General features: G+C 39.9%; 1 protein-coding gene across 19 annotated transcripts in view; it reads right to left on the reverse strand.

The window, feature by feature from the left end:
- Window positions 1-15,612, reverse strand: part of NRXN3 (neurexin 3) — a 1,486,572-nt gene that overhangs the window by 1,422,260 nt on the left and 48,700 nt on the right. For all 19 annotated transcript variants that reach the window (XR_013761785.1, XR_013761786.1, XM_079126730.1 and 16 more), the window contains exon 3: window positions 15,264-15,293. Coding sequence is in view for 17 of the 19 variants with exons in the window: in XM_079126730.1 (XP_078982856.1) it covers window positions 15,264-15,293 (30 nt within the window). In the remaining 2 variants the exon portion in view is untranslated. The remainder of the gene's footprint in view (window positions 1-15,263; window positions 15,294-15,612) is intronic.

Below are 15,612 nucleotides of genomic sequence, written 5' to 3' on the forward strand. Positions count from 1 at the left end.
ATTAAAATTAACTGAAGAGATGATATAGTGTGTAGTATCAGCTTAGGCTTTGGTCTCCAACAAAACTCGGTTTGTCTTGGTTCCATGACTAATTTTGTAACTTGTTTTGTAACCTAAGATCTGTTTCCTTATTTGTACAAATGAAAGTAATGTCATGTAACCATTCATAGATTTCTTTAAAGTGATATGAGAAATAAAGTATTTTTTTTAAATGTGGGTTTAGGTGGAGGAGGGATAGTAGGAAAGCTTGATGATCATTTCAGATAAGACAAACCATTTCTGAGAAAGAAGAGGTGCTGGCCTTCCAAAACAAACTGTTAAGTAAGGGCCCACAGAAGTAAATGCAAGTGCAGTCACTCTTCTCCAGGGAGAATAGACCTGTCTCTGTCCACTAAATGAATGAAACAAAAGAAGGCATAAAAGGCTTCATCTATCAGTATGGCCAGAAAGGGCATAAAGGATGTGAAAGAGAGTGAGCCTTTGAATCCTCAAATGTATTTTTTTCCTATTAATTTTGGAGGGAAGCCGACCAAAAACAGGAAGAGACACAGGAAGTTGACAAAATCATTATTCTCCACAAATTACTTTGACCTTGCCTAAGCAGTGACCTTCACACTACCACTGGTTTAATGGCATTTATTTCAACAGCAGCTGATTTCACTATTAAACAGAGATGCAGAGCGCAAGATAATACAACTAAATCGCTCTTGTAAATATTTAATATCATTGCCTTTCTTTTTGCCTTTTAACAAATCACTATCAAAGCTAAGCACATAGTAGAAAACACATTTATTTATTCTCTCCTGGAAAAAAAAAAAGCTTAATGCTCATGCATTTTATCTATCTAGTTCTCCAAATGACTTTGACACTTGAGAGCCCTTGTGATCAAAACAGTTTGAAGGAAGGCAGTTTTGCAACAATTTAAGACCTAATTTCATGCAGTGATCAACATTCTCCAAAGTTGTCTCATGGAAAAACACTAAATGTAACCCATTGGACACCTGGAAGAACCCTGAAAGAGAAAGTAACTTTTAAAAGAAAAAAAAAAATGATATTAGCTTAAAGATAAATACATTCTCACTTGAGAAAAATATGAGTTTTCCTTTTTAATCAAAAGCCTTGTAAAGAAATTGATAATGGAGGAACTTTAGATTACTTAGAGGGAAATGGGGAATATGAAATGTGGTGGAATGAGACAGACATCATTGCCCTATGTATATGTATGATTACATGAATGGTATGAATCTACATGGTGCACAACCATAGAAATGAAAATCTGTACCCCATTTGTGTACAATGAATCAAAATGTAGTCTGTAAAAATAAAAAATATAAATTGACAACCATACTTAGTGAAAAAAGTGAAATAAACTATTAAGCAATGATTTTTAAAACTAGTACTTAGTGAATATTCTTATAGCACATCTTTACTACACTCAACTTGTATCCGCTCTGTTACAAACCATCAATATGGGACAGCAAACAGAAAACATATGGGTAGAAAAGCTTTTTAAAAGCCAACTAGAGTCACCATATGACTTCAGCCAAGACAAAGCAGTTAACAGGGAAAATTCATAAGAAATACAAAGCATCATCAAATCCTAGAAACTCGGAGTAGCTTAGTGACAAATTTGAAAGGTGGGGTTGGACCAGTTCTCAGGCAGTCAAGTAATTTAAGAGACCACCTTGTTTAGAAAGTTCATGCACTGATATTTTCAGAATCTTTCTTAGGTGATGCTATCAATAATGGTCACAGCAGCCTCTGTGTGATCTCTAACAAATACCACTCCACAGTGAAGATGACCAAGACTTGATGGCCACTTGGTGGGAGGGAAGAGAAAACAGTATTGGGTGCGAGTCAGAAGTCTGGTCCAAGTCCCAACAACATTACAAATTATCAGTGTGACAAACACGTCACTCATGCCCTCTCAGCATATGTTTTGTCATCCACAAAATTGCAGTGGGATGAACTAAAGGAATTCTAAGTTTCCATTGAGCTCTGAAATTATATGCTTCTAAGATCTGAGGAAGCAAATCAGCATTTTTTTTAAAGTAACTGTTAGCCAAATGTTTTTGTCTTCTTCAGGGCTCATAGAGCTCCATCAAGCATGTAAGGAAATCACATAGCTCTTTCTGTGCACAAAAAAAGCAAACACATCTATCAAAGACCCAAAGAACAAACAGGTTTTATCAGGGGTTTGGTTTTGTTTTGTTTTGGGGTTTTGTTGTGGTGGTGGTAATGGTGGTGTATTGCTTTGTGGTTTGTTTTTGTTTTTATAGTGAGGAGAGCTCTAAAGGAAGAGGCCAGTGGTAATCTCTTACCATGGAGATAACCAGAAATTTCCTATTGAAAGCATAATGGGGGTCACTGCAAGACTGGGGCTGTCCATGGTGCTGAACTACACGAAGCCATTACTAGCTCAGTGATTCCTACTGCCCAATTCAAGTATTAACTGGGTACTGTCTATAGTAAAGCAGGTACTGTCATAGGAAATGGAAATACCATGAAGAACAAAACCAGACACTGTCTTTGATTATGTGGTGCTAATATTCTCATGGACTAATTCTTTAACACTGTACAGTGCTATTTTAATGCGCACGACACTTTAACCTCCATTGTATCAACTGTTATCCACAACAAATTCACCAGGTAGGCCTTTCACAGTTAAAGACACAGTCAAAAAGATTGAATAATATGCTCCAAGTTTCCAGACCTAATTAGTGATGTGGGAATTGACAATATATATTTATAATGATGATGATTAATGTTTGTTAATGTTTGACTACTAAACTAATTCTTATTTATGTTAGAGTCAAGCTCAAAGATAAGCCTTTTACATATTTGGTTTAACGGACCCTCCAGGCAGTTCCGTGAAGTGGGTAATATTATTGTTCTCATTGTTTCATTGGAATAATGCAGCTTAACAAGGCTACATAGCTTGTAAATGTCAAACACTAACTCTGGTGCTCTAACCCTCCACATATTCTTCCCCAGCAATCTGAACTAGTTCTCCACATCTCAATGCTCTTTCTACTGCATAGATTTATTTATACCTTGTTTTCTGGTGTTCCAGGTTCAGTTACCACACAGAAACACACCCTTACCCATCACAATTTGGGTGAAGGCATTTGCAAAATCCCAGTACTGGTCACTTGGGGAAACGGGATGGACTGCATACATGTATCAGAATACTACATCTCCATGGCCAGATGCCACTTTACACTGAAGACAGCACATAAATAGGACAAAGTCCTCAAATGTGCACCAACAGAGCTCACAAATAATTTCTAAACAAAGAAGAGTAATTCTTAACAGGAAGCAGTTTTTTCACCTACATGTTCACTGTCTAGGAAAAAACTATCCATAGCCAAACTCTCAGAGCTATAGGATAAATGACCTTAGATAAACAGTGGAGAAATAACCATGATGACTATTCGCCTGCTCCAAATTTCAAAGCAAGTAACACTATATAAAGTTCCTAGCAATTCTTTAATGTCATGCTGACATCAGCCCTTCCTAGAGTTGAGCAGGCCATTATCAGAAGCATTGTTTACACAGACTCTATGGATATCCATTTAAGTACTTAGGTAATACAAATTGGAAATGTTTAACAAGACTAGTGTCTAAAACTGCAGTTGTTTTAACATCTGTGTTGTGCATTTTACCAGGAAGCAGTAATTTCTCCAGTGAAACAAACCCATCCCCCCCAAAAAAACTATTCCCAATCAAAACAGCAAATATAGTTGAAAACATTCTTGAGTAAAGTCTATCCAAAAGTTTCCTTCAAATTCTAGTAGCATGAAAGCTTAATATTAGACCTGGAAGGGACTTTAGAGTTTCCTTATCCAAAATTTTTCAACTGAACACTAGTTTTAATCCTAGCTATTCTTGTCCAAAATAAAAATTACTAAAAAGTATTTCATGTCAAATAAATTTGGATAGCTTTGAAAGCTACATTTTCCTTCTTGGAGATTCATAGCTTGCATTATCATAACAAAGGCCCTGAGAAGCCCTGCAGTCAGAAACCTACTTAAATGTATTTAAACCTATGTCTTCAGAACTTAATTTTCCCAGTACATTTTTTTGTTCTTGAAACATTTGCATTTCTCAAAATTCTTTCAGAAGATGGCAATCTGACTGAACACACTATATAATGACAGATCCTAAGAGATGACATTGCTTCCCCAAATTCACATGCTCCTATATTTTTTCTTGGGGCTATTTTGAAATAAGACAATGCAGAAGTTTTAGAGAAATGTAACATTTAACACTACTGCAATTAATAAGGAAATAATTAGGTTTAATAAGTTTAGGCTTAATAAATAAATGGCTAGTATTTGAGTTCTTATAGTCCCCCTCAACCAGTTATATAACACATGATTTATTATAGGTAAGACACTGGACTGCAAAACCTGTTATCATGTTCACGTTTGCACACATATATAATAATAGGAGACTGTGGTTTTCAAATGTATATTTTGAGCCATTTAGCAATTTTTAATAAGGCACAACTGATAGGAGTAACAAGTTCAGTCTAAATATTTCAAGAAAATGGGTTAAGAGATGTTCTACATTTGTTTATTGTTTGCTATAGATTTTATTGTGTTTGGGGAGAAGTGTAACACACACACACACACATAAAAAAAAAACGTATTTGAGGTTTGAGATTTATTTTTGGATAGTATCAAGCTGAAGTACTGACTCTCATTTCAATAATGGATCTGCAGGCATTTGCAAGGCATAGTCATTAGCTTATCTTTAAGTAAATATTTTGATTGTCAGACAGCTCGTTGCAAACAAGGTTCTTTTCCAAACATTCACTCCTGATGCCTCCAAACCCACTTGCACATCATTCATTTAATAATCTGTGGCTGTGCTAAAACATCAAATCATCCTAAGGAAGTCAAAGTACAGGGGGAAAAAAGCATGCTTTGTAGGCTTTGCATTTAAAAGAACTCCAGATTATGGGGGACTGGGTTCTCTTTCAGTTCTGTGGTCTTCGCTCTGTTTCATTACCATAAAGCTTAGGAAATGAGCTATTACACACCATCATCCCTTCTAACTGCTATCACAGAAAATCACACACTCACAAAACAGCATTAATTGTCAGAATTAGCAACCATTTAAAAGGCAGCTGTTCTTTCACTCTTAAATAGGCTCCAAATTTCAGATTTTCTCCCTGTATTGGCCATTCAATCTATTACTCTTACACACACACTTGAACACACGGTGGATCCTTAGTCAAATGGTTTTTTAAAAAATATCTATATTCAAAAAAACCCAAGGAAATATTTTTATTAAGCCACATTTTCCCCCCAATACTTGCCATTGTTGCTATAATCGGCTGGAAGGCTTCCAACCTACGCAGAAGCACTTTCCAAAGCTCCAGGTGGAAAGGCTCTGTTTTGTGTAGGTCGGGGTAAAAAAAAAAAGAGCAGTATCTCTTTAAGAGTCAACAGTAAATTAACTTGCCCAAAAGACTGAAATAATTAGCAGTTAGTAGCTTATTAAAAGGATGGCAAAGGCCAAGCTGCCATCTGGGATCTCCAGTTTCTTGTGATTGTTATTATGTCAAGATGTGCAAGTTACATTAGCTTTCATGTCACCGTGCCTGCCCTTACTTTACATGTAAATTTTAATGAAAGATGCGGCACTTTTCAAATCAGACGTCCATCAGAAAGTGTTATTAGTCGGTTTTTTTACAAAGCATATGGTCTTTCCACCTCTGCTATTCTACTCAATACTGAATGCCTCAGGAAAAAGAAGAGAAAAAGCCAATGATATCAATTAGATAGTCTCTTTGTGCAGAGAGAAACCTGAGCTTCACCAAAAACAGAGCAAAGCTCCCCGGCAAGAGGACAACATTTGTGACTCTGTTTACACACAGAGAGGACCACAATGCCTTGGTTTCTCACAAGGTTAATCCTTCTTAATGAAACAAAGCAAGCTAGCACCTGCCTATTGACTGTTACAGTAATGCACACAGTTTTGCAGGGAAAGGAGAATAAACACACACAATAAAAATAGACGGCAGAAAGTGGCATGACAAACTCATGGGGTGGTGAACACATACTGCATCTCAGCCTGGACAATATTTACATGGGTATAAATAGACTGAAGACCTCTGAGCTGTATGCTTAAAAACATGCCCTTTTAAATGTACTTTACAACATGTATACCACCCCCCCCCCCAAAAAAAATAATGAACAAATGAAAAATCCCTACCTGTTCACACATAGCATTCTCTTTTCTGATTCTAAAGGGTGGGTGATTTAACTACCTGAATGATCGCCTAACAGTTTCCCTTTAAAATAAAAAAAAATTAAAAACTGTAATAAATTGAAAGCAATGTATTCAAGCCTTTTTGCTTTAGAAGAGGTGATTGTGTGAAAGTAGTTCTCAAACTCCCATTGACTGTCCTTGCAAAATGTCAGAGGGGTCCTGGGTACTCAGCACCTGGTAGGTTGTTGGGTCTCCATCAGTATTTGCAGAACACTGAATAAACATTGCTTTTCTAATGCTGAAGCAAAGACTGCTAAATTCAGACTATTATTTTCATTATACCTATAAATGGGCGCTATATATGCAAACATAATATGCCAGCACAAACCTATTAATAGATATTTGGAGGAACTGCACCTATATCCAGACAGACAGACATGGCTCTGCATACCTGAGAAGGAAACCACAGCAGACACAAGCCTGAGCACAGAAGGAAATGCCCTGTACTTGTTCTCTTAAATATTTTTCACCAGGCAACTCTTTTAGATCTTTATAAATGAGATGCATCATAAAGATAATATAGTTTGATTCAAAACAACCTTTACCTGCAGGTCCTACCAAAGTCAAGTTTCCGTGTGTGTACATATAGATTGACAGTTAAAAATTATGTATCCCTTAGGATTAACCAACTTGACTTAATAAGCAAAGGTCTATATAAAGTAGATTACTCTTCATACCTTGGAGGAAAAAGTACTTTATGAAACATATACAAAGACATAAAATCTGTCAGTAATCAATAGATCCAAACTGATAATTGAGGAGGAAGAAACACACATGTTGCTGAGAAATCTGTGAAATTCTTTTATGTACTGTCAATTGGAATTCAATTGAAACATTCCATAGATGCCTTAGATTTGATTAATAAATTGACTGTTCACATTTTCAGTTTTTAAATGCTCCCAAGAACAATTATGCAAAAAAAAGTCTTCAGTCTCCAATGAAAATTTCTACTCAAGGAAAGAAGTAAAACCACTTTTCATAGTTTTAAGCACCGTTTTAAAGACATCACTGACAAAAGCATAGAGCTGCTCAAATTAGGCGATTTACTTCTTTATGTTTGAAATAAATCTATTTTCCCCCAAAGACTTTGAAACATTAAAAGAAGGGGGGGAAACATGGAAAACAGACTTTTTTAAAAAAACAAAGTGATTTTATTCATTGTCAAGAGGACAAATCAGTGGTAGATGAAAAACAGATGAGACGAGATGGAAATGGTAATATTGCCCCTATTTTATTATAATTAGGTATTTATAGAGCACAGATGAGTTTATTTTCATAATTAGTAGCTGGCATTGCCTTTACTAATTTGCATAAATAGTTGGCTATCAGGCAGTAACTTATTTGCAGGGCTCTCAAGTCCTAGCAGGAACAAGAGGCCTCAACTCCTCAAATCAGCTTTCTTAAAAATGTTATTACCAGCAAAATACAACCTACATGAAATCATGTTCAAGTTCATGTAGCTTGATTATTGCTTCCCAGTTTGGCCAGTGTTGATTGGTTCAGCATTAGAAGGCCAAAGATCAAATCCACAGAGGAAACACACATGCAAATAAATCCAAAGGGGTCTTTAAATCCTAAAGGACTAGAACAGATTATAGGATCAACTATCTAGTCCAGTAACCAAATAGTTCTGTAAAGGAAAAAGAATTAGGTGCCACCTAGCCACCCTTCCTGTTGCCAGTTGTTGGTGACTTTTGAAGATGTCAATTACCTCTTTTCCAGTCATTCTCAGATTTCCCCATCCTCTCCCATATGTGTGCATGCTACTCACCAAAACCAGCTTTGCCTGACGCAGGGATCGGGCTCTCTGCCAGTATCACCAAGGGGAGGAAGGAAGGATTCCTGTACCCTGACCGAGGCTGTGGGCCAAGAGAACATTAAGCACACTGCCAGTGACTTCCTTCCATTATTGACAGCCAGTAAGAAATCTTGGAGAAATAGTCCACTCTACTTTCCTTCTCATCCAAAGGTCAAAAACTTGTATCTTTTGGGCCAACTCACTTGGTATGTACCACACACACCTGTGTCTAAGTGCCCACATAGAATAGTGCCAAGAGCAAACCTTCTTATAAAACAACTTTTGGCTTATCTTGAGGCTCTGGTGACACTGGGCCTTGCATAGCAAAGACCAACTGGAACAGAGTAGAGGCCGCTGTTCTCAATGGGATTTTGTGCTCTGGTTTGCCACAGTTCCTAACCCACCTATTGCTTCCCTTGCCCTATGATTTCTTTTACCCCTAGATCTATTACTTTATGAAACCTATTGGGTCCCTGTGGATATTTGGGTCTGCAACTTCTGCTCCAAGGTTAGTTTCAAGAAAAACTGTTTGCTCACCTAACCCAGATGTGCACAATCCCCAAATGGACAAGAAAATGAGAAAGGAACACACTCTTGACCTTAAACAGAGGCTATCAAAATCAAGTCTGAGAGCTGACCAGTGCTGGTTACTGAAGAAGTCCCTCTGTGCAGCCATTTCTATGTCAAGTCACACTATTTTTTGGCCCCATGCTGCCCCAGAACTTCCCTGAATGTAGTGGTTATTATTGTAAGCTAAATATCTTGCTCAGTTTTGTAAACTTCACAACCCTTTCCTCTCTGGGTGTTCTGTTTCATCTCTCAGCTTTTAAACAGCAAAAAATCTGAGGTACATTTATTCTTTTCTTTGACAGGCTCCTAAGAAGAAATCCAAGACATTCCACCTTTCATTGTGGTGTAATCTATAACCATTTACCTCTGACATTTGCACCCACAGAACCAAAAGATGGCCCTTATGAGCAAGGAACTGGACAACTATCTCACTCCATGACCTTGGGGCTCTTGGCTCAGTGGGTGGAGGTACTGAGGATAGTGAGAAGGGAGACAGGTTGATTAGTAGAGTAACCCATTAAAATCACTGCCAAAAATATCAAATCTTCTCCACCTCCTGTATATCTAAAACCAATTGTTCAGTTCAGTTAAACATTATTCAATTCTTTGAGCATTCACCAAGTACAACTTTGGACCAAACACTGAGCCCATGCAGTACAGGTGACATTGATGGTCAAGACATAGCCTCCATTCTTTGTTGGGGTGGAGTTATGACTGAAACACATGAACTCTCCTGGTACAAGGCAATTTGGTGTAGGTACCTGAAAACAGAAGAACACAGTCTAGAAGAGTCAGGAGACTTGGACTGCCAACGATGATGAGGGAGATAGTGTTCAAGAACATTCAAGCAAGAGTAGAGTTTGAGAAAAACCCCAAAAGCAGAAAATAGTGGGGATTCATGCAGGGGGAGCTGAGGGCTTTAGGAGACTGGTGCACTGGCAAGGGTGATAGTGGGGAGTAGGTAATGGCATTGTAAAACACAAAGCAGAGAAGGCACCTTGACAATTGCACAAGAGAAACCACCAAAAGCTTTTGAGCAGATGCGCTTCATGATCCAATTTAATTTTAATTTTGCTTTATTTTCACTTTTAGGAAGATGACTGACAGTTGGGTAAGGAGGATTAGAGATTTTGAGTCCCTTCCACATACAACACACTAGGATAGACACATCTGGACATTAACAAATAAATATGTTTGTCTTCAACATACCTGCAGCCTAGTTGAGAGGAATAGTTCGATTCCAAAATCACTTTAATATAAATTGTTAGAGAGATACATGGTGGGAGGGCTTGATTCTGCATGGAGTACTCAAGTACAGCATCGAGCAGGAAATGGATTCTATGAATGATTTCAGTGGACAGAAATAGAGGGGTGGAGAGGCTAATTGAGGGGAGAGAATAAGAAAAGCCAGAACATGGGGAAAGTCTAGTAAGGTTATTCAGCATCCTGTTGGCTGGAAGAGCCAACTCACACCTCTGTTGGACAGAAAAGAAAGTTAAAGGGAGAAAGGGCCCCACTGGAAGGCTTTAAGAGTGAGATGGCTAATTGTGCACCCCATTTGGTGAACATCAGAGTTCACATAGTTCCCAGTTACGGGACAGACTGGAAGCAAACAGCTGCAGGGAGACTAGCCAAAGAGGACCACGACTTAATAGGGGTTGACCAAGAACTTAACTAAGGGGTTGACAGTAGAGATGTAAAAGACATGCCAGAGGAAAATTTCAACAGCTCTCAACTGATTGCCCAGGAGTAGGAAGATTCAGAAAGGAGGACAGAAAGTAATTCCAGGGTTTTGAGCTTGGGTGATAAGGAGAATGGGGCTCCAAAAACAAGAATAGGGACATCACAAAAGGAAGTTGGATGGTAGACAGATGATACAAGTGGACTTTGGACATAGTGAGGTGACAGTCCTAGGTGATACTTATATGAACATGTGTTATAGCAAATGCAAGGTGGCAGGTTGGAACTTAAGACAGATTGGTGCCCAGGAGATAGGAAGGAGGCAGATACAGGGACATCGGCCTTGAATCCATGAGATTCAGTATAGAGATGTGATTAGGGGGCTCAGATTCCAGTTTAGATTCCCTCTTAGTAGCTTCCTGACTTAAGTTATTGAACTCCTGGGCCTTTTTATCCTTGTCCATAAAAGAAAAATAATGCCACCATTCACCTCAAGGAAGAGCTGTAAAAATAGGTACACAAAAACCCATAACACAGTAGCTGGCACACAGAAGCACTCCATGTGATAGCAAAAGCTAGGCATATGGCAGCAGAGACCCAGAGACAGAATGTAAGACCCATGTAAAACCTAAAAACACTTATTATAGGGGATTGAGGAAAAAGAGAGACTCTAATGTACTGCAGAAGCCAATGGAAGATGGTACAAATGACCAATGCCACATGTTTCAGAGAGGTTGAGCCCTGGGCAGATTGATGACTTGGCCCACAAGATCACTGGCAGCCTTGCAGTAAGCTGTGTCAGTAGAGAGGTGGAGGTCCAGCCAGGAGTACCCCTCTGATCTCTATTCATCTCTCTCTCTCTTCCCTTTTCCCACCCACCGAGCAAGGTGGGTAAGGGTGTCTCAATATAGATTTCTGAGAATGAACCCACCTAGGATTAGCATAAAAGGAACAGACCATCAACCAGTCCCAACGTGGAAAAGACTGAACTGCTTCCAAGGCAACCATACAGAACTTTTACCAAATCCAGAAAAGCATAAAACTCAAATGAAAGATGGTCAGTGCATAGGCTAGCCTTCGAATCAGCATTTTCAAGAATGTCAGCCCCTTCTCTCTTCCAAATGTTCCTGCCAGACTTCATATCTCCTATCTTGCTATTTGCCAATTTTTGAAGGAAGCAGCTGCACACAGCTTCACCAAGTTAGGGGCTGGAGAGTTAGGGAGGAAGAGGGGAGAGCTGGATGCAGATACATATTTATAATTTATCAATTAACCTCTCCCTTCACTCCCGAACAGCTAATCCAATTTGAGCTGGCGAGCCAGGTTCTCCGGGCTCGAATCTCTGACAGCTTTGATTAGGAATGGATGAGTGAGCTGTGCTACCCAAAGGTGTGACGCCTGATCAGCATGTCAGAGCTCGGCAGCAAGCCCACCCGCTCAGGGCCGCTCCTTTTCCCAGCCCACCTGGCACAAGGCTGACTTTTCATATTAAAATTCTCCTTCCTCCTTACAATATAATACATTTATATTCCTAGATTCCTCCACACACCCCAGTCCCATCCTTCTTAACCTATCACCTGTCATCAAAAAATTCCAACTCTCACACATACAGGAAATACTACAGAAGGAAAATAAAGCAATAAACAAGTATTTCCCAAATTCTACCCTAAATAAAAATCCAGGCAGGTTGCCAACCTTCTCTTTTTTCTCATCTATCATCCTTCCCTCAACAATGTTCCCCCAAATTCAGTTATTCCTAAATAATAGCAACAATAGCACACCAATTCACACCTCCCCTGTTCCCTCAATATGCTTTACTGGGAGGGGATTTTAGAATACCCTCTACACTGCATGAACATTTCCATAACCCCCCATTCCTGCTAGAACCAGTTTGACCTCATACATAAGGCTCATTCTGGATTTAAAGGGAGGAAAGCTAACTCAGAATCACCCCCAAGCACTGAATAAAAAGTGCATCAAGGTAAAAGACAGCATTGGCTTTTTCTTTTTTAAGTTGTTGTTAAAAGCACTAAATTCTAATCTGGACTGCATTCATCAGAATAAACAATTCCCCTTGTATACACAAATAATTCAGAAGGCAGATTGATAGTTACAATGATAAAAAGTAAAGTGACCTCTACCTTTACTTCTACCTATAGAAATGAAGTAGAAGGTCCAGTTAAGGAGAAGCATGGTGTCCACAATAGAGACAGCAAGAGAGAGCAAGAGAAAGGAGAGAAATATCAGCACATGAGAGACCCACACAGGAACACAACACACATAACAGATCTACAGCAGACAGCAAAGGCAATAGCATTCAACATCCCAAGAGTCAGCATAAAACAAACGTACAATGGGAAGCTTAAACAAGCAGTAAACATTGACAGCAAGGCTGCTTCCATTGTAAGCTTCGTCCCACTCATTTCTTCCTGTCCCATCCTCAGGAACATGACAGTCGGCATGCAAAAGCACTGCACAGCCACATGTATGTGAAATTGCACGCACTTAACCGATTTAATAACAATTAGGGAAAGTCTCAGAGACTTTAAGGTTCTCTTATATTTTCCCAGCATTAATATGGTCATGAGAACCAAGAGTATAACATACATGTACAGGTGATGCACACACAACATACATAAATATTCACACATATTTATGGACATCAAAACAAATTCTGGAGATCCAGTTGGAACCAGATAGAAGCCTCTTTCTTTCAGGGAAGGAATAAAGAGGAGGCAAGGAGTATTGATAGGCAGAAGAATATTAGTGTTGAGGTCATTATCAGGAAGGTGAAAAGGGACAAGGAGTTGGGAAATGGGAAAGGAGAGGAAGAAGAATGAAGTCAAAGGATCTCATTAAAAAACGGATTAAGCTACAAGTGGCAACTTAAAATCTTAGTAGCACCAGTCACCCAGAAGAATTCTGCATCCTTTCTTGAAAACATCTCTAAAGAGGCATTCACCACATCTGTGTTTGAAATCTTTTCTTTCCCTTTTTCTAGAAGGTAACTGACTTCTTCCCCTAGAGTATGGTTGCATCTGAAGCTCTACAAATATGTGTTAGAGCACAGGGTAAGGTATAACAAATGGCCTTCTAAATGCTTTTCATGCCAATATTGGGATTTAGCCTTCCTTTGCTGCATCAGTGTGTCTGAAATAAGCTAAATCAAGATCAAGGAAGTCCCCATTGGCCTGTCCCATCTGCTGGACTTTGCTCCTATGACATCAGCCATCTGATGCACTTGATACTTCAAGCCACTGTACAAGCTGGGAGAACTCCTGAAGGGCAGCCAGGAACACAAGACTATAGAAGGAGGTCCTATCATCAGGACTCTGAGGACTTGCTCTTTTGATGTAACTAGTCACCAAAGTTGGGGCATCAAATTTCAGTCATTCATAGAACTCAGTTCCTCTCTCCTCTTACAGAAGAGTTTAATACTCACCAATACCAAGACACTAGGTAAACATGAAGAACATCCTCTCACCACCACTTCATGGCTACTTGCTATTGGCCCTGCTTTCCTCACTCCACAAGAAGAAAAGACAGGCATCATCCCAGCCTCTTCAGGAGTCCAAGCTAACACTGGGGGACTCATCTGACCCCCTCTTTTTCATAATTGCTCTCTACCATTCCATCTCTTTATTGCAATTTCTGGAGTTCACATCACAAACCTCAGGTCTACAGGATACATTTTTATTACAAGAGAGGGCTTCCCCCTTAACCTGCTATAATTCAGGGTGCCTTTCACCTGCCCACCTCCACAGCTACCTGGACGCCATAAACCATCTTCTTCTAACCCTGGTAGTTCCTTGATCTGAACATACTTTCCTTTATGGCAAAACATTCTGATGACCCAGCATAAGGGACCAGGGCATGGGAAGTACCACCAGTGCTGCCTTCCCCCATCAAAAGACCAAGAAAAACAGGAATATTTGGAAGTACCCATCCTTCTTTTCTTTAGTTCTCCAAAAGAAGCACTGAGTCTCATGTGTATTTTGAAAAGAAACAGACAAGAAAAATTAAAGTACAGTCTTTTAGTGACAGGGCAAGGCAGGTAAGACCAATCTTGCAATCATTCCAATACTCGGAGAAAGCACAATAGTAGCAATTGAACAACGAAGGAAAAGACAATTTTAAGTAGGCTCACTTCTCAAATCCTGACTCGGGCTGATAATGTGGAAAATTTTTATTTAGGAGAAAAAAAGCTTCATTCACAGCCCACCCCATGCTTAGCTGAGCTGAATTTCCTGCACAGTTCATTCCCTGCATATTTGAATATTTTAGGTTACAGATGCTGAATTTACAGATCTTAATATGCAGTTTTCTTCAGGGTGTATAATGAGTTAGAATCCTGCCATGAGGACATTAGCATGTTCTTTCGGTGAGTTTTGCTTTTATATCAAACTGAAAACAGTCAAACCCTCAAGGACTTCCTTTGACCAGGGAGGGGAGAATGTCATTAAGATGGGCAATGGAATGGAGGGCGAGACAAAAAGCAAACCTTTACCCAGAGTGAAATTCAGGGAGAAGCCCAGCTCCTCTCCCCCAATCTGGGGCCCAGCCGGGCCCAAGGAGGAGCAGGAGGAATTTAACCGCCTGGTTGCTCTGAAATTAGCTTCGTTCACCCCCATTATCGACGGTCATGCCTTGTTTCATGCTTCCCTCTTGGAGGCAGCCCAGCAGGGCCAGCGACCGGGATGACAAATGGTGGTGGAGAATGGAGAAGCCAGGGAGAGTGGGGGTAGGACACCATGATGCATCAGGAAAGGTGCCCCCCACACACAGCAGGGTGACCCTAATGCCAGCCTGGCCCACAGCAGGAGGGACAGGCAGCAAATGGCCTGCCAGCAAGGAGGAGGCTCTGAGTGACCAGCCAGAGGCACAAAAGCAAGCAGTTCAGGCAGCTGCAGGACCACAAGCACAGAGCACCTACCTTGTTCACTCATCATGAGGTGGGAGAGGCCTTGAGGAAGGAGAAGAGCGGAGAGAGGGAGGAGGCGGGGAAAGGGAAGGAAAAAAAGAAAGAAGACAAAGTTAAAATCTCAGATGCAATACACTCTTAATTCTTGAGAGGCAGAAGGTGTGGCAGGCATAGGAACACAGTCAGGAGCATGCGACAATCCAACACCCCAGTCTTCCTGCTGCAGGGCAGAGGGCTGGCTCTGCCCTCTAAAAGTCGGTCTTTTGTTTGTTGAACTAACAAGGCCAACTTTCCTTTTACCATTGTTCTATGCAATACTTAGGATTTGTGATAAATATAGTAAGACTAGGTCCCTGGGAAG

Source organism: Sciurus vulgaris, assembly GCF_902686455.1.
Source record: "Sciurus vulgaris genome assembly, chromosome: 2".
In the NCBI taxonomy this organism is placed as follows: Eukaryota; Metazoa; Chordata; class Mammalia; order Rodentia; family Sciuridae; genus Sciurus; species Sciurus vulgaris.